We start from the raw sequence: 20879 nt of genomic DNA, 5'->3' as shown, positions 1-20879 counted from the left end.
CCCTAGTGGGGATGAGACCGATACTTGGTAGCGGTCTGGATCGGATGTCAGCAGAAGATCCAGGCAATTGGCAGTGTGGTCGTCAACGTCCGGTACCCTGGTAGCGTAACTCACCAGCTGGGTGAGGTCTAGTGATAGAGCACATGCCCGCGCCTCTCTTCCAGCGTGGTCGGTTTTTTGGTATGGGAACAACCATTCCTGGTGATGGGCATTAAAGTCCCCCAAAAAGACAAGTTGTGCTTTAGGATACCGTTGTTGGACTGTTTCCGCCGAGCTGCAGAGATGGTTGAACAGCCTAGTCGTCTCCGGGTCTCCAGAATGCGACCGATACACACTGGCGTAGACAATTTGTTCCAGTCCAGTGTCTACCAGAACCCACATTACAGAGAGATCGGGGTCTTCAAGGTCACGGAGACGTTTAGAGCAGATGTCATCACGAGCGTAAACGCAGGTACCAGCGCGCTGCTTAAATTTGTGCTCCAGAATGTAACCTGGGTAATGCAGATACGCCGTGTCCGAAGGACATCTAATTTGGGTCTCCGTGAGGAAGAGCATGTGAGGCCTTTCAGTCTCAAGATGGTGGTGGACAGATGAGAGATTGGAGTGCAGACCTCGGATGTTCGAGAGGTGCACTTTAAGTGAAAGGACGTGCATCCGCTGTTTAGCCTTCCTCAATTTTCTTGACCTTTTCATATTAGGGTTAGAGTGAATGGGGAGAGCGAAGGCAGTTGTACGAGACACTACTACTGAAAGTCATGCGGCACATACCCTATATGGTACGCCGATGGGAAACTAGACTGGAGCGCGCGGGGACGCCCGAACCCCCCCGGGAGTGGCCATCGGGTCCTTTCATCCGGTCGCCAACCGGCACGATGGAGCACCCCGGGATTTTTCGCGAGTTGGCGGGGCAGCCTTTTACTGGAGGCTAATCAGCTAATTGGGCCCCCTACTACCTGCGGTCGGCCAGCGGAGCACCGTGCTTCGGATCCCGCTACCCTCCGCGTCCAGGTTCCCAGCGCAACAACAAGGGAGCCCCGAGATCGACCAAATCAGTGCAGTGCAACTGTACAGACCCTTCACTCTAGAGCGGCTACTCTGGGCGTCAAGCCGGAACACAGCTATAGCTGTTTGGCGGCTAGGCTTCGCCCAGAGGGTGGTCACCAGCCACGACCAAGGTCTACCACCGGAGTTTGTAGCTTATTTGGCACCACCCAGGGGTCACGTGTAGGGTCTCGAGGGTACACAGCCTACGGACGCGAGCTACTTAACCCCCAAAAACAATCTTATTTCAACGTAAGCTTAAAGTAAACTTATTGTAATATTACCATTGACTTACATAAGTCAATGAATATTACTCATAATCGTACCATGACGAACCTGTCAACTAAGTAATGTATAATTGCAAAAGTGATTGAAAGAACGAATGATTTCCCAATATTGTCTATTCCTTACTAAAAATAGGAAAGAGACAACGCTATGTGAACTATATAGTGCCATCTCTTTCTTTTTTGATGTTCCGAATCGTCTTATCGTAGTATAATGTTTCAGTACTTAATGTTATTTACATTCAGAGAATTTTGACTGTTAAGAAAATAATAGTATGTAATAACAAAATCTATTAAAATTACGTTGTTTTCAATAATTATTCCACATTTTCATGAAGAAAAATAAATAAAACAAGCTAGTCTTGATAGTCACGTTGTGAGTTCGGAACTATAGTCAAGTGTCAACTGTAAGTTTCATCAAGGAGCATATAGATGGCGCTGTTATAATTTTACGAAATAAATTATGTTATGGTACGAAAAGTCAAGCAAGTTTAAAGGTTAAAGTAATATTGTTTTAAGAGGTTATGGTAGGCGAAGAACAGGGGCTTCGTAGAACTCAAAATGTTTAACTCAAATATAAAGTATGGTCCTCTTACCCCACTTGACTATACAGGTAATTTTATATGGAAACTTTTCTATAGAAATAACTTGTTTTCTCCACAGGTCAGCGCGTGTAGGCAAGACTTCTCTCGTATCCCGGTTTCTTGGCACCAAGTTCGAGGACAGCTACACGCCCACCATTGAAGACTTCCACCGTAAGCTGTACCGGATCAGAGGAGAGGTGTACCAGCTGGATCTTCTTGATACTTCTGGAAATCATCCATTCCCGGCTATGAGAAGACTTTCCTTTTTGACTGGTAAGTGTAAATCAAGTCTATTAAATAATTTCCTGAAAACATCGTTGCCTTTATACATTACTGCAGTATTGTAGAATACTACGGTATACGACAAGCAGAGTAAGCGAAACTTTATTATGGAACCACCCGTCTTCTTAGGTCAAAAAAAGTTTCATTTGTTCTGCTCGTCGCTGTATGCGACGATTTTGAACTAATCAAAGTCATAGTATTGAAAACGTTGTAAACCCTAATGATTCGTGACCAAGTTCACGGCAATAAAATAAGAAAACTTCAGCTCCACAGAAATTTATTGTAAAGCTGATGGTAAAGAAAAGAAAAGGCCCAGAAGGGCAGAGTAATGCGGTATTACAAATTGGTATTAAAATAGGCACATTACGCAATACGCTGCCGCAATTGAGCAGGGAGTGGCAATGGAACGAAACAAAACCAGAATGGCGACGCAAAGGAATTAAAGAACGATTCAAAATTTAAAAAAAAGTGGCCAGGAACCGGAGAAAAGGCGACAAAAAGGTGGGATGACGATGTAAGGAGGTCACATCGTACCAATGCTACGTTATTGCATAAGGCGTGTATGCTTCTGTAGTATTACGACTAGGGAAGAAGCAGAAGTAAGCTAATCTTTTAATGAAAAGCGATTCCACTCTGACCTTTGCCGGTGCGTTGACTGCGCCACCGGAAAAAGGGCGAGCGGAAGGCTTATAACCTCGCGCACGGCATGGACCTCAGCTCAGGGAGCTACAGGAGATTTCCGCCAGAACGGGTGCTTTAGTAGAGAACAATGCGGTGTCACAACGTAACCCCACTTACTTATGCATCGCAGCACTCCTCTCCGCTTCTTCTGGTCCCTTGTCCGATGTATACGCGTTCCGACGCTGCCGATCCAACCAACGCACATGTGACATGTACTTGTATTATATATGTAATGTAGTACAACATAGTGGCATCAATCATAGATAGCGAGTTCTTAAGTTTTCGCGATTATTAAACATTACAAACGAAATTTTTTTTGGCTGATTTAATAAACATAGTTTGTTTGTATTACCTTTTATATTAAGTGCGTAGGGCAGCGAAGTATTATTCAACGGTCCAGTAAGTTGATATTATTAAATTGCACACGATGAAAAAAGTCAGACAGACGGTGTTCTAATTTGATTATGGATCTTATCGCAAGAAAGAACTGACATCTACCGGAAATTAAATAAAAACTTCGCAAATTAAACGTAACTCCAAATTTGTTTCTATACAGGCTGTTTAAAAGGCTGTATGACTTTAAAATGATTGTAAAAACGTACGACATATTTAAGTATGTAATAGATTAAATAAAATGAAACTTTTCTGATTAAAATTGTGATATGCTATTAACTATAATACATTTTGTTGTCCAATATGAGTAAGTGTCTGCAGTATGGCCGGTCTGGACGTGTAAAGTGACAAAGTAATTAACTTGTTTTTAACTTAATTTATGCGTGTAAACAATCACTTAACAGCTTTCTTTTTTTTTGTAATATCAAGTATCGGGACGGACTAATCGTGCGCCTGATGGTAAGCGACACGCTTGTCTGTAACAGTTGCAGTGCCACTCAGAGCTTTAAATCGCAAAGATCTGAGGGGCACTGCCACTCCGCCCGTCACCCTGATATATAACTTGACAAGACCCATGTGCCTGTAATAACACTTTTTTTTAAATTTTGGAGTGCAGTATTACTTACTTTTAAAAATAAACTAATGTCTCCATGAAACAAAATGTCCTTTCTACAATTATTTAAATAATTTCCCTCCGTGTCGCATAGTCTTGTTACACACTGTATATTTTGATTAATGGTAAATTTCAACTGTTTGTGTTTGGTCATACATTCATAATTTTCAGCACATAATATAAGGAGAAATTCAGAAATATACTGTCAAATGTTACGACAAGGTAATTTCGTTTGCAGTAGGAATATATTTATGAACGCGAGCAAAAACTTCTCTGTGAGATAATGGTGTACTTTACACATACTTTCCGGCAGTTTTGTGGTAATGGTTGCTATAAGTGTAAACCACATTGCAAGTTTTTTTTTAATTCATATTTTTCAATCAAATATTCGTTTGTCAAAAGTCCAACTGTCATTTGAGGCTATCAGAGCAAAAGGGAGAATTATTCTCCCTCTACGTGTGTAACATTTAATTATACATGAAAATAGCGTTCAGATATAAAATAATCGGGTACTTTAGTCTCATTTCAAATAATATTGTATTAAAAAAAATATGTGGGTTTTACACCACTTTTATATAAACCTCACCTCATTTCATTTATTAAATGTTCTTTTTTATTTGGCTTTTCGCGGTACGTTTACACCAATATTATTCAGTACGGACTTAGGGATGCGCTGTTTATAACCCACGCATCAATCACAAGGCTGAATGAAATGAGTATTTCATACGTACTTCTTCAAGTGCCTCCGTGGCCGAACGGTTACCATGCCGGACTGCCACTCAGAGGTTCCCGGGCCGGGAGAAATATTTGCATAGCCTACATTTATTTCTCTCGTGAGTTTGGGTGTAATTTGAGGTTGTCTATGTGTGTGTCCATGGCACCCGCGACACAGGGTTTCCCAAGTGCGGGGCTATGCTGAATGTGTGCGTTATTATTATAGTGTGTGCGTTACTCCTCCGGCTCTCCGACCCGAAATGGGTCTAAGCCTCCGATACGAGTTGGCGCTAGCGCGCTCTGTGTCGTGAGATCTCCTCCCAGTTCTCTACGTACAGGGCACGGAGGTCTTTCTCCGACCGCTTGTCGACTATTTTAGAAAGATTATTTACTCGCTGCAGACTCGGTCATAAATCATCGGAGCGGCAAATCGATATTGCGTTTTCTCTCTCACCTGCTTAATGACGTACACACGTGACGCGTGCTCTTGCCCGTTATCGATGAAAACAAATCGGTGCAGTACCTTTTGAGTAATTTCTTATCTGCTTTATTGACAATTTTTTTTATTTTCATCGTCATTTTATTTTAATACATTCACTGTTTGAACGTTGACTCTGTCACAATAGATAGTTCTTATAAAAATCATATTTCACCTGTCGGAATTAATATTGCGGCTGAAGCACGTATTGTTATCAATAATATGCTATCAATAATTAATTTTTATATCCATTCCCACTTTCGCTATTACAACAAAACTGAACATCATCTATATCGATTGCATTTATCAACTGCAGTAATGCACGGTTTTGCCCTTAAGCAAAAGGCCAGTACCTGCTCGTACCCTACTGGTAAGGGGAGACAAGCGCAATATCGCTGTCTCGCTCTGATAATTTATGGCCGAGTCTGCAGCGAGTAAATAATCTTACTATAGGACGTCGTATGTACATTTTTTTCACCGCCCTATGAGCTGGCAATCTTTTGAGATGTCTGAGTCAACGGAGTCTTACGGACTTGATTTCTTCGATAATATTGGGTTATTATGAAACGATTCTAATCGATTCAAATATGAAAAAGGAGAACGTATTGTTTTCTTTTATCGTATCGATGGCATACACTGTAATGCTTGCCATCGTGGTGAAAGGATTTGTCAATCGACGTAAGGTACTTGCCGATTGTTGCCCAGGTTGCGCTAGCATCCAGGAAAGCAATGCTACGTCATGCAGGGATGCTAGTTTCGTGCACCCCACGAGAAATATTATAAATAACGTATTATTAATGTACGAATATACAGGCTGTCCCAGAGCTATCCTTGTTGTGATCCTTTCGATTAGCATCATAAAAATACAGGATGTTTTAAAAAAACAGAATCGTTTATTTGTTTCTTAGTTCAGGTTTTAAAGTCTCCTAAACCATACGCACTTTTAAAGTGGTACGAATACTTTTTGGCGTTTTCCTTTGAAATAACAAATATCACATTTCCATGAACATAGAGTAATTTGTTATTTTATAACATTTGGTCGGTGCGATTCCCGGATGGGGCTAACGACTTTTTAAAAGTCTTTGAATGTAGAATTTCTTACTTTTAAAAATAAAACAATGTCTCCTTGCAGCAAAATATATTATCTAGAATGTCCCACAGCTGTGGGACATCCTATATAATTATATACAGTATATTAATACTTCATCGCAAATACCACACTTCTGCTCCAAAATAATTCTTTTATTCCAAAATGATCCTAATATATTATTTCGAACAAGGTCATGTCGTCCAACAAACTTGAACTTGGACCAAGCGACATACGAATATGACAAATTGTGGATTGTGATTGATCAGCAGTCCAAAAAGAGACAGATGCTAAGGGAAAAGATAAAGAAAAATGATTAGAAAATATATACAAAAAATAGATAGCTATTTTTGTGACGGAATCTCACGTTATTACGGGAAATTTTATTGTACAGTCGACGCCCTTAGATACCTGACCTAGACTTTACCCTTCTTTCGCATTCAACAGAAAAGTGTGAAGAAATGCCATCTTTTTGATTGAAATTTGTATTTATGTAATGTAATTAAAGATCAAATTGGCTTAAAAGACTTCTTTCATCTTTAATAGGATACCAAAATGAATTTTACGGCTCACGGGTTAAAGGTAACTCAGAACAAATTTGACGGTTAGACAGTCTCAGGGCATTGACTGTATTTGGGAAACAACATTATTATTGTATTTACAAAGAAGAAGGAAGTTTATGACGATCTTATATTAAATCAATTCAACAAATATGTTGTCAGTGCACTGGATGCAAAAAAGTATGATTGAAATGAAAAGACGCAATTCATCTTCATTAAAAAAAAATATGGTTCAACAACAATGATCAGCTGATTGGTTTATTGTACTAGGGTTAAAGTAGGCAATTGCAAATGAGTTTTTTCTTATGATGATACCAAGTGACAAGTCGTGCGGCTGGTGGTAAGTGACAAGCCTGTCCATAGCAGTTATAGTGCTTCTCAGAACTTTAAATCGCAAAAGGTCTGGGTCATCATGAGACAAAAGTTGACAAGTCCCATGTGTCTCTAATTTCACCAGCACCCTTATATTTCAAATTCGGAACGCAGTAATGCTCACATTACTGCTTGGTGGCAGAAATAGGTTAGGTGGTACCTTCTTGGATGAACTGTTTTACAAGGAGTCCTACTGCTTCTAAATATAAGTAGACTTTAAGCCCAAGTTGTAGACAAAGGTGTTAATCTGACGTTAAGGTTGTACCAACTCATGACGCTTAGACTACCATTATAATCTCAGTCCCGGTATTTGCGGGATTGAAAATTTCTGATTCCACGGGATACTGGTATTTACTGGATCCTGCAGGATGCAGAGCAAGCAGTAATTCCACACAATATCAACTTTTGCAAAGTCTTTATAACATAGACATAAAAGGAGCCTATGCACGTGGGTGTATTTTTTACGCAAATACCGCGGGATTCCGCTCAGTTCACGTGGGGGATCAATCCCGCAAAATTGGTGCGGGATCTCGGTATTTCGAGATCCCAGTATCGCATTCCCAATCTGCCATACTTAACCACGTGGAATTGGCGTGAACCCGTCAGGAAAAGCTTTATGTCCTTGCAATAAGAACGAAAAAGACTTTGCAACTTATTGACTTTACTCGGAAAGCCCACGCGAAAGGCATGCCGTTTTCGCTCTTATTACACGGATATAAAGCCTATTTTAACCGGCTTAATACGATTCGGTGTAAATAAATGTGATGAACACAGATTTTTTTTTTCAATGCATTTGTGAGAAACAGTTTATTTTCTTCTGTGTTATCCAATTTAAGGTATTTTCAGAGGTCATAAAATATTTGTGTTCACATTTCTGTTGTTGGAAAAGCTTTTATTGCAATTTTATACCTTAGGTACTAGTATAAATAAATAAACGCTTAGAAAGCATCTTTTACCAACTATCATTTGCTATCTTTTAATTCCATTATGTACCCCAATTGACTAAAAATACCTATATATACCATCAAACAAAGAAATAATGATGTTGAAATTACGTAACAATGTTACAAAAAGCAGTGCTTTAAGAACGTTCATGCCTTACGATTTTTTCAAGGCACTTAAGTGTATATAGATAATAGCTAGATTTAAAAATTTTGTGAACACAATTTACATTAATTTAGTGCATTATTTATTTACTATTCCTCATTTATTACTTTTTTAATGTAGTTTAAGTGTACGTAATTTGTTCAAAACATGAATTTAATAAACTTTTTAATTGGGAAATTTGAAAAGAAATTCTTTTCCGCACGAGAACCACTTTATGGGTTCTTCAACGCTATGAAAGGTGCCTACAGTCTTTCAAATGTTAAAAAATGTTTTCGTTAAAGTTCTATAACGGGGATAATCGTTAAATATATAATCCTCCTTATCGATTTTGATAACTTCGACCCTTTTAAAATTAGTTTCTATCGTGTGCTCATATTGAAATGTCATATTGAATTTTATTTTAAAGGCCCGAAGACAAACAGAGCAATATAGTTGACCTACAGAGTTGAAAGTATAGGGTGGTATAGATATAGGAGGGCCTAAGAGAGACCTAATCTTTGCGAATTTGGTGTTTTTCGTTTACTGTTTCGAGTCGCCTTTGTTCGAATGTTTATATATTTTTATAAGTGTAGATTACTATCTACATTTACGAGCGGGAGAGCTCCTTGTAAAAGAGTTCGTCCAGGGAACCCCTCAAATCTGTGTGATTAAATATAGGTTATTTATTTAGATAGGCGTGTCGCGTACCATCAGGCGCGCGCCTTGTTCGTCCCGTTACTTAATTATTATATAAAAAGAAATGTCACCACGACGACATATACGAAGCAAGCCTTCCCCAACCCGATGGATCAATATAGTTGCCTCTTAAGCACATCCTTATATCGAAGATGTTGACTGCTATCCTTCATCACCTAGACGACCTATGTATATGAAGCAAGCCTTTCTCAACCCAATGGATCAATATAGATGCCTCTTGAACACATCCTTATTTCGAAGATGGTGACCACCATCCTTCCATTTACCTTCCACCATCTCGGAATAGAACACAACTTTATTTCACTTTTGTAACACTCCGTAGCTGTGAGAGTGGCTTGCACACCGGTTTTCATGGCGTCGCCATCTCTGAGGTCCCAGGTTCGATCCCCGGCCGGGTCAATGTAGAAAAACTTTTCTATATTGTCTCGGGTTTGGGTGTTTGTGTCCGCGGTTGTATCCGATTTCCATAACACAAGTGCTTTAGTACTTACTTTGGAATCGGAGTAACGTATGTGATGTTGTCTAATATTTATTTATTTATTTATATAATTAAGTAAATAACACAGGATTCGTGATTGCAAGGAGCTTTATGTATACCACAGTGCCAGGTGGAACAGGGTTGGGAATCAAAAAGGGCGAGTTTAACGGGCCCTAAAGGTACCTTATCGTACAAGAAACAATAGCGTAATTAAGTCAATGAGCTTAATACTAATAATGGTGTGAACACTCTTTACAAAGCCAGGTAAAATATTACTAATGCCATCTAGCGGCATTCGTATCAAACTATATATAGGCCCAGTGGAAATGAAATGCTAGTGGACTGTATTAACTTATAATTATTCGAGAAAAAGAAATTTTAGCGATGTCTGCGACGGCGGCGACTGTTTTGTGAAGAGGATTTTGAATTATTGTTTTTTAATTTTACGGCTGCTGCCCTCTCGGAGCGCGGGCAGTGTTGCTATGTCTGTCCTAGACACATTAAACATAATTATGCAATCCGTACAATCATTCTAATTACATTGTACATATAGCATTAGAACATATAGCATTTATGGTGGTGGCAAGACACAAAATTTAGATGCGATTATTGTAACAGTATGGTATAGGTGGTAAAACTTTTTTACATTAGGCAACAACACAAGTAAGTAGCTAAAGCACCTGTGTTATGGAAATCCACGCCAGAGACAATATAGAAAAATTAGTTTTTCTACAATGACCCGGCTGGGATCGGACCTGAGACCTCAGAGATGGCGACACCATGTAAACCGATGCGCAAGCCACTCGACCACGGATGTCGTCATACTTAACACCTACTTCATTATATCTTAAGTTTATTAGTCGGGGTGTAAATGACCTTACCAAAAACTCTAATTAGGTCTCTTAATCCCACGGGTGACTAAGAATTTGTACGGAATGTGAATTATTTATTCAGGGTTGACGAGCTCTATTTTGTGATCCGCCTTTGAGTGCTTTAGTTTTAGATCACGTATAAGGTCTTACTCGATTTTTCTCCGTTTGTAGCTTCTTTAAAACGGGACTGGAACTGACGTTTACCGAGGTAGATATTGATTTATGACAAATTCCATAAGTACATTGATCTAAAAACTAAAATTACCGTACGCTATGTTATAGTATATTAGTGTATAGGTAATTGAAAATACATGAATAAAATAAAAATAAGATAACCCCCCAAATTAGTATAATTTGTTTACTACTTGTCACCCCTACCCTGTGTACCCCTACTTGTTAGTGGTCGACAAATATCAAGAATAAAATGGAACAAATTAGTAGGCACACATGCCTAATTTAAATACCACAGCGTCGATCGACATAAAATACGATGTCGACCTTCTGTTGATCAACATTTGCTCGATTTTGTCTGATCACTTTGCTCGATCGCTAAATAATACGATGTCGATCATCTGTTCCTCTCGCATTTACTCGATTTTGTTTGATCACTCGTGTAGATCGATAAAAAAATACGATGTCGACCATGTGTTGCTCTCACACATTTGCCCGAGTTTGTCTAATCACTCATATCGATCGACTAAAAATACGATGTCAATCATCTGTAGCTCACGCGTTTACTCGACTTTGTGTGATGACCGCGACGCTCGAGAATAAATACGACGTCGATCGTCTCTTGCTTACACATTTACCCGATTTGCCTTATCACACGTGTCGATCGACAAAAAAATCCACCAAATCTGTAGGTATTATTTATTAAGGTGGCCTATTATTATTAAGGTGGCTTCATTTAGGACCTATGCAGTTCCTCATCGCTGATCTATTGTGATCACCACTAATTGCAGTCCGGAGCCAAGATCAAGCATTAAAGAACTGAAGCACTTTTCTGGTTCCGATAATCTTAACATCCTCTAGTTGTGGCTTGTAGTGGGCACCTATAGAATATTGGATAACCGAAACTTTTTAAAATTGTTTCGGGATTTTGGGATTGATTTTCTGGAAGTTTCTAGTTATTGTTATGCTTTTTCTATTATCGCCGTTAAATTGACGGCGTAATAGGCGGTTTTTTATCACACCAAGTGACGAGACGAGCAAGTCATTCGCCTGGTGGTGGTAAGAGACACGCCTACCCATAACAGTTCCAGAGCAGAGTGCGCACAGAACGTTTTGATCGCAAAGATTTGAGGGGCACGGCACCTTGAGACACAAGTTGACAAGTCCCATGTGCTTGTATCTTCACCAATACCCTTACCCATTAAAACTGGAACACAGGTGCTCACACTACCGCTTTGCGGCAGAAGTCGGTAAGGTGGCAGTGGTTCCCGAACGAACTCTTTCACGAGCTCTACTGCTACTAATATAAGGACATAGGAGACAAGTGATTCCAACTATGAGCGCATATAGGCCTATCTTCTAGAAAAATGTAGGGTACGTTTTTCTAGAAGATAGGTTTTGATCACTTCGACTTGCGTCAAAAGTGTACGGCGCAATGGTAAAGGGACGACGAGGCAATAAATCTCGAGTAATGAATCACAATTAATTTCACGGCTCTATCTAGCTCGCTGCAAATTATTAATTTTGATTAATGCACCGGTCAACTAATTAAAATTGTACGATGGACCGTTATCTTGTTGGGGATTTTTCCTATCATTATTATGTTGGTTTAACGTAGCGAACAAAGGAGGTACGTGGGCCGTTACGTGTAGCTTTTAAGCATGGAAGAAAAAAAAACAATGGAGTATCCATTGTTTTTTTTCTTCCATGAGATCAGAACCGCTGTTGCCAAAACTCACACTATTAAGTACAGCAGCACTTGTTTTCTTAAAAACAAAACAAAAATACAAATTGGTTGTACTACAAGCAAACAATAATTAAACCATCATAAAACTATTGTAGGTTCTAGACCTGTGTTAACAGTGTTATGAAGATTCTCCGTTATAATCATGAAACATAACCAATCATTGGATTGCAATTAACTAGATGTAGTGTGGTGCCGTAAACGTGTGGTTAAGGCTCATAGTGTGGGCGTGTGTGTGTGTGTGTGTGTGTGTGTGTGTGTGTGTGTGTGTGAGCTTGTGGGTGAGTATATGTGTGAGAGTGATTGTATGTGTGGTGTTGAGTGCAATAAAAGGATAGTCAAGATAGGATAATATAAATTAAAATAAGTAATTTATGAGATTTTGACCAAAAGCTCTTCTGTCGTCTCGTAAGATAACGTCCGCAACCAATTTTTAAGTTTATTTCCGACTTCATACCTGTTTAATATATATATGTTTAAGGACTTGTTAATTCTATTGTAAAGTCTCGCACTTAGTGCAGGTAATTGTCCGCCAACAAAGGCAGTATGGCGTCGTTTGATCGCAAACAGGAAAACCTCGACGCCTGCTAAGAGTTATTGGGTCGAGTGGTAGATTTGAGTGCCGATGCAAGACACATTTCAATATAAATAATTGCCTCACCTATCATAATATAACACTATGAAATCTTGATAACGCTTGGTCGTAGCTTCTAATTTAAAAAGATGTAACAAATCCTGGACTGTTAATATAATTAAAACTTTACCCAGTTGGCATATCGTATAAAGTTCACCTTTTTATTTGATTATTTAGTACTTATTTGCAAGTTACAATGTTTTGTACTGCAATTTCATTCAATGTGCTGCCACTAGAAATTGGTTATGGATAAATGTCATTGAGAGAAATACTCAGGATAAATATCCATTTTTACTCGGTATTTATCCAAAAACATAGATAAATATTTTTAGTCGTGGTTTATTATTTATATTTAGTAAAACAAAGTATATTTTTAAAACGCTTTGTGTACCTACACAATTATAAACATTTGTTTTTTATATCATGTGTTTTAATTAATAAATTTTGTGTGTGAAATGTGAAAGAGAATTCTTATGCTATTTCAAGTCCAAACATGACTTTATTTAGTACGCAGTAGATCCCAAGATTATAAATTTGAGTCGCACTTTATTAACGCAGGATAGGTCAGTTCAAGGGTAACAGTTAAATTGGTAACTTTCTGTCAATCGAATTTTTTATACCACTCGACTCGAAAAACGTAGGTAGAACAGTATTGTTACATAAACGAATGGAAAAAACGTAATTATTTAATAAAAAAATAATTCTAATGAATTTTATTATAAAAAAATGTTTTAGGACAAATACTCAGTAAAAACGGATATTTATCGGATATTTATCCTTATCGGGTAAAAACCCATCTCTAGCTGCCACCTAACGGCAATAGCTGAAAGACGACGAACGAATTAACGGCCGTATTAATGTTCTCCAAAAAAAGTCGACTATATTGCAACGGTACTCGTATAAGGCTTACCTACTGTCGTTTCTTAAAATAAAAAATCTATTACGATAAACAGAAAATGGAAAATTTATTAAAATTAAATAAATTAAGACTTAATGATGATGTGAAGCACCACCATGAACAACATTACAGGTGCGACTATCCCTTTCGCAATTCAAATAAGGCATTTTTACATGATTTTCGAGGTTTTGCGCGAGATAAATGACATGACTATAACGTAAAAAGCGAAAATAGCAGCCGGAGCTTATGTATGTTGACCTCCACGTGCTGTTGGCACACGTAACCACTAAGCACTTCTATTGTATTTATTGTTCTGCGGTTTTAACAATGAAATAAAATCGTTTTATAAAAAGCAACAGCCTGTACATTTTCGAGACGTGTTGTACATTAACGCTCATAGCCCTGCACTAGGAAAACTCTATTTGGACACACATATAGACAACCACAAATTACACCCAAACTGACGAGAGAAATAAAAGTACAAATATTTGTCCCGGCCCGGGAATCAAACCCGGGATCTCTGCGTGGCAGTTCAGCATGGTAACCGTTCAGCCGTCTCTTTAAATAATACCTTTTAAGTTAATGTAATAATGCACTTAGTGTAGATTGTTTGTATACTACTACGTCCCGGAAAGCTGGAAGCGACTGCGTAGTCAAGAAACGGATATTATAATGTAGATAGTAAAAAAATGCGTACTGGACAAAGTCGTCAGCTATAGCTATTCCCAAAATTCCGCCCTTATAACCATTTTGATTGAGATGTTAAAAGTGACAACTATATCGTAGAGCCATGCGATAATGAATCCCAAGTTTGTTGTTACGCGAATAGCAGATTTGCACTAAGGTCGAGTGGTTGTCTTGTTCTTGTACTTGTTCGGTGTAGTCGCGTTCAAAATCTACTCGCGTGCTGGGCTAGAGAATATATAACTACCGGCCCTCGTAGTATGGCTACGCATGATAGTCGCGATCCGCGCGATAAAATTGAAATAAGCGCGCGCTATTGGCTGTCTCACAGATCTAATTTAGACCGACACCACACTAAGTGTCTCTATATCTAGTGTTCTTTTTATTACTTGTGCGAATAGTTAGAGTTTTAATTTAATCTAATTTGTATATACATTTCTTTCGCTTTGTTTATGTTTTTGTTTCAGTACATTATTTATTTATGTTTTACGTTGAATGTTTTGATTATGTTTTGTGTTTGTTCTGTTTTGTTTCGTTTCCTTTTTTTTCTTTTGTCATTGTGGTAAACAAGTAAATGTACATTCTTTCTTCCTTTCTAAATTTGTATTTATAATTGGATTGGGGATTTTGGCGATGGCGGCAGTCGACTTGGTGTAAATACGCCATATTTCTTTATACCGCGTATCACACGCGCGAAGAGTGCCCAGCTTGGGCGGAGCCTCGCGCCACGTTGTCCGCGATAGCAGGCGCAGACCTATCGCTACCAGCCTTGGCGAAAGCCATGGCGGAAAGCAAAGAGGTATGGAAGGCGGTTAGTACCTTCAGTGGAGCCGTCATGGCGCTGAAGGAAGCGGCGGAGAGGGAGCGGGAAGACGATGTCAACTCGCTTCCAATCCGCCGCAGGCGACGGGGCCGTAGGCGACTAACTCACCTTAATCGCATGCCGCCCTAAGGGGGCCAGCGGGTAACGGATCGGGGGTGTCTGTTAACCGCAACGAAGTGTCCCATGCTGGACGGTGCCCCTGGTGTTCCGGGGCACCCAAAGCGGAGAATGGAGTAGGTTCGCCGACTCCTGTGGAGGGTCCGCAAGGGCAATCGCAGACGGGGTTGCGGAAGTCGGCAACCGCGTTTCCCGTGATCCCGTGTCTGCGCCGTGAGGAACACCCCAGGGGTTTTAGTCGGTGGGAGTCCGACATAACCACTTGGTCCTTCCGGGCCGAGTGGTATCCATAATGGATTTCCCCTGGGTAAAAAAAGGGCTCCGTCACTCGCTCGAGGTTACGCGATAAGTGCCTACCGCTGAGTGTATCGCCGACAATGCTAGTTCTCTGACAAGTTTTTCATTTACATTACAATCCTTGTACAGCCCTAGCATTCGGTTCCGGGGCAACGTTATTTTCACCTCTCTGAGCGCGTGCTCAGGATTCTTTTCTCTCGTAGTGAGCGCTTCGTTACATTAGTCAGATTTAGTAGGCTATTATAGCGTAGGTATTTTCAATTTTGTATGAGAGTGATGCATCTGTTACTTAGTAACTATTAAGTAATATGTGGTTGTAGTGCCACTCAGAGCTTTAAATCGCAAAGATCTGAGGGGCACTGTCACTGCGCACATCGTCCTAAGACATATAATAAGTTGACAAGTCCTATGTGGCTATGATTTCACCAGCACCCTTACCCTTCAAAACCGGAATGCAGTAATGCTCACGTTATTGCTTGGCGGCAGAAATAGATAAGGTGCCAGTACATTCCTGGACGAACTCTTTCACAAGAAGCTGCTGCTACGACTAGTAATAATAATGTAAGCATTTAAGAATATAACGTAACCCAAAATGAGCTGAAATCCGTCTATTCAATCTGGAATTGCCAAGAATTTGAACGTTGTTTTTGTATCACTCGTAGCGAGCGAGAGTGAAAAGCAATCGTAACTACGAACTATTTAACCACGTCATATTGACTCAAGCAAATTGCTATGCACCGACTGAATCTCTTCGGTTAGTGAGAACAAGATTTAATAACGTCATTAATGTATTTTATATAAAGTCGATATTTATAAAAGCGAAAATAATTTTCATTTAAGAAAATATGTTATGCAAATAGTCAATATCGGCAAACGTACGTAATAGATTATCAAATAGAACTATTTCATAACGATTCTGTAACCATTTATTAAATTCTGTTTTAAATTTCGTTCAGTACATGGTGTAGTTCTTTTATAAATTTAGATAGGAAACTTGGTAACTACAGCAAGAGCAAATTAATCTAGATACTTTTGACTGCGAACCTTTGTTATCGTAAGCGTCATAGACAGAGTATATTTTACAAAAATGTTTGGGTCGTCCTTAGCAATACTAGGATATGTAAGGGGTGTGTGAATTATACTAAGATAAACATATTTAATTATGAGTAATACCTATTACACTCGAGGACAATCTTACCAATATGTGAGGCTGCCTCTGGTATTTCTTTAGCTTCTTTTAGATCTGTCGTTAAAACTTTTTAACCTTCTAAACCCAGTGACCTACAATGGGAAAAGCTCTGAACGCCCAATATACATTAAAATGTACTAAATATGATGCTTCAGACTCAAGCAAGGATGCCTTCAGTTTTGTATGAAAAACGTATTTTCCTAGGTACCATAAAAAGGTTATAAAGAAATTTTAATGTGATACAGCCTTTACCGCCGACTTGTATAAGCGACAAAAACAAATTATACAGTCTCCTGTCAAATTTGTTTTTTGTCGGGTGTTTTTTAATACTTCCACACGTAATTGTGATACTAAATTTAATTTTAATATATAATAATGAATTCCCTAACAGACTGTGTCACAGCTACATTTTTTTGAAACAGTGGATGCCTTTTTTAGAGCTTACAATATTTTTGCTATCTCTGTCTAAAGACTTTTGAGGCGTTTAAAGTAACACTTGCGAAATTTCGCTGATAAATTCCGAGAAACTCAGAGGTGCCAGTCCGGATTCGAACCCTGGGCGTCTGCTAAGTCAAACCATTAGATTACCACGGCTTTATTGTTATATTATTGTTACTTCATTCCGCAATTATACCCATCCATTTTATTTCAATTCAAAATATATGGTTATTTCACCGCGAAAGCATTCATAAAAAGAATATTTCACCGACGAAATCTCCATTGAAAGAGAGATTAATAACATTCCGAATCACGTTCCATAGTCATTGCTTCTCGCATTTTTGTGATGAACGTTACCAAGCCCTTCATCTGTGAAATAAATAAAAAACGCTGTGAGCAATTTAGGTATAACGATTATGTAACCCGATTATGTAAAAATGAATTAATGCACTGCGAGCGCTGGATAAGGAGGCTCCTGGTTCGTTTTTCGGTAGTATTAATTTGGGAAAACACTTTTCTAAATTGTATAGGGTTCTTAGGATTTCGCGATTGTTATACATAGAAAATGAAACTATTTTCGGATCTTAGACACGGATATTTGTTTTTGCAGGTCCATGGTCACGGTTGACTGAGGTGGTAAAGTCATCAACCAGTTATATCTAATATTAATGCAAACCATCTTATTTTTAACTATAGCTACAGAAGTAAATAATGAAATACCTTATTTTGAAATTTTCCAAAGAACATTTCAACTCACGCTACATTGCTTTTTACAAATAATTTTATTTTCGTTTTTTTATTAAATTAAATTTATTATACTGAATAAATTACAACTTTTCTTTCCAAATTTGGTTCTAATTTGGGTGTTCTGCGTAGTTCCTTGTAGTGGAATCCGTTGCTCTGGTAGGTACTCATAGTACAGGGAATTCAATAGTTTGAGACCATGGCCTCAATGACAAGAGAACCTGGTCTCCGACGACCGGTAATTTTCTTGATACTACTGGTCATTGTAATACCATTGAAATTACACATACATTATATTGCAATTATGAGAATATTTGTTATTCCGTTAAAACCTATTTGCAATGGCTGTTGAGTCTCAATAGAGAGCCATTCATTTAATCACTAACGATCGATGTTGCCTTACTAAAAATACAATGATTATACTACTTCGGTGGCGCAGTGACCCAAAGTGGACACCACACTCCGCCACGCCTGCCGGTTCTGAGCCTGCTCCTTCCAGCCACTAGCACCGAGGTCCTTGAGATCTTTCTGGACTTGTCGTTCCAGCGGCCTAGGTACCGCCGTTGTCCGACCGGTCGGCGTTCGTCGGGTTGTCCCAAATAAGCCCTCTTCGCGCCACGACCTACTCCCATTCTCTCCACGTGTCAGAGTCAGAGGAGTCTCGTATGTTTAGTTTCTCCCATAATATTGGGCCCGGACATTAGATATTCAATCTCAGAACCTTGAGATCCTTGCCCTCCAGCTCCTCTCCTCCCTTTGAGTCGGTCTCAGAATTTTTTGTAAGTTTTTTCTTTCCGCCACTAACAACTTATTTTATAAATTTTTATTGAATTGATATTCAATTATTGTTTTGTGAAATTATTCCATTAGTTTGTTGTAATTATTAAAGCAAAGACCGAACACTCAGAAAAAATTACTTCAATCCGGCCGGATTCAAACCGACGTCTTCTAGCTTACCGTGCCAGACGCTATACTAACTAAGCCACGGAACGAACCAACGGACCTCACGAATTTTTCTATGTGCTTGCGCCGTGTCTTTGTATTTGGTTTTTCAACGACTTTTTAGTCGTAGCGCCATCTATGAGAAATCTATGAAAAATTTATCACCCAATTAGTACCTTTACAGTTACCAGTCCTGGCGAGAAATATCGCTATTCACTGTATTTTAAATTTTTATTGAATTGATATTCAATTATTTATTGTGAAATTACTCCACTAGTTTGTTATAATTATTAACACAAAGATCGAAAACTCAGAAAAACTTCCTTCGACGGCACGGTAAGCTAGAAGACGTCGTTTCGAATCCGGCTGGATCGAAGGAATTTTTTCTGTGTATTCAATCTTTGTATTAATAATTATAACAAACTTATTTCATATTAATGGAAATTATTATGCGTATCTTAATTTTTATCTAGTCCAATCACTTCAGGCAGTTGAATACTAACTTGACGGCTAGCTACTGACAAGTCACTACTCTAAACTTTTAGCATAGTACCAAACGTATAAAATCTTGCTATGAATAGCATTCTAAGATTCAATTTAATCGCGTAACATACACACATAAAAACAAATAGATTCAGAACCTCCGCCTTTTTTGAAGGCGGATAAAAAAAAGAAATTGCCTCTTAGATTCTCAACATTGGGAAAAGCTGTCGTACATATAGTAAAGCTTCATTATCTGAAAACACAGGGGTAATTTTTGTAACAAAATTCCTTTTTATTCGTATACTCGTCTGAGGCTACGAAGAATACGATAAAACACCTCAGGTGCAGCGTAATTTTGTTTAGGGTACTCACTTCAGTGGTTATAAAAGGGCGACCCGTAAAGATATTTTATTCAAAATAGACCCAATTTGTTAGAAACAAAGGTAAAATTGGCGTAGGATCCATTTAACACTGCTCTATGACACTAGTATGAAAATCAGGTTTTTATTAGTAACCTTCAGAACGATGTTGTCGTTTGGAAATAGTTTTTTTATCTTCACACTGTTGGAACTTGATTATCTGCCCATGGATATTGTATTATCTTTGAATTTTGTTAGTATCTAATGGTGAAACTAGTTATGAAATTAAGTTAGTAAATCGGTCAATCAAAACACTATGTATACAGTCCAACTGCAGGATAATGATAATAAATGAGTCTCACTGTACCAAAGGTTATAAATTTACATTTGCCATGAGTATTCACCCTTATATAAAAACAATTAATTTTGTCAAGATTACTTAGGTGTGTATGCTTCGCACTAGGGAAACCCATGTATCGCGGTGCCATGGATACACACATAGAACACCACCCAAATTGACGAGAGAAATAAATGTAAACCATACAAATACTTCTCCCGGCCCGGAACTCGAACCTGGGACCTCTGTGTGGCAGACCAGCATGGTTCACCGTCCCCACATGGTCAACCGTTCAGCCACAGGGGCAGTGTACTACATATATTGTAATACCTAAGTAAAGAGTTACAAAAACAATCGGAATTTTAGTAGCAGTAGAACAACTTGTGAATGAATAGGTCCAGAGAAGTACTGTTACTTTACTTATTTCTGTAGAGTTTTTTTATGATACCAAGTGTCGGAACGAATAAGTTGTGTCGTGGTAAGCGACAGGCCCGTCTATGTATATAATTTATATATTATATTTATATAATAGTTTCAGTGCCACTCAGAGCTTTAAAAATGCAAAGATCTGAGGGAGAATAATAAGTCCCAGATGTCTGTAAATTCACCAGCACCCTATCCTTGCAAAACCAGAACGCAGTAATGCTCACACCACTGCTTGGCGGCAGAATTGGCTATCTTATAGTACTTGCTTTATAAAATTGTAACTCTTAAATAATCAAGTTACGACAATATTCTCAGATGGTTGTCAAAATTATTTTCTTACACCTTTTACGA

General features: G+C 38.6%; 1 protein-coding gene across 1 annotated transcript in view; it reads left to right on the top strand.

Annotated features, from left to right (window-relative positions):
* The window catches only part of LOC113234162 (GTP-binding protein Rhes), a 65465-nt gene that overhangs the window by 28097 nt on the left and 16489 nt on the right, over positions 1 to 20879 (top strand). Inside the window, exon 2 of the mRNA XM_026469436.1 lies at positions 1989 to 2182. Within this exon, the coding sequence (XP_026325221.1) occupies positions 1989 to 2182 (194 nt within the window). The remainder of the gene's footprint in view (positions 1 to 1988; positions 2183 to 20879) is intronic.

This window comes from Hyposmocoma kahamanoa, unplaced genomic scaffold (assembly GCF_003589595.1).
Source record: "Hyposmocoma kahamanoa isolate Upper Pololo Valley unplaced genomic scaffold, ASM358959v1 81, whole genome shotgun sequence".
Lineage (NCBI taxonomy): Eukaryota > Metazoa > Arthropoda > Insecta > Lepidoptera > Cosmopterigidae > Hyposmocoma > Hyposmocoma kahamanoa.
The sequence above is the reverse complement of the archived record's forward strand: the minus strand, read 5'-3'. Positions and strand labels throughout refer to the sequence as shown.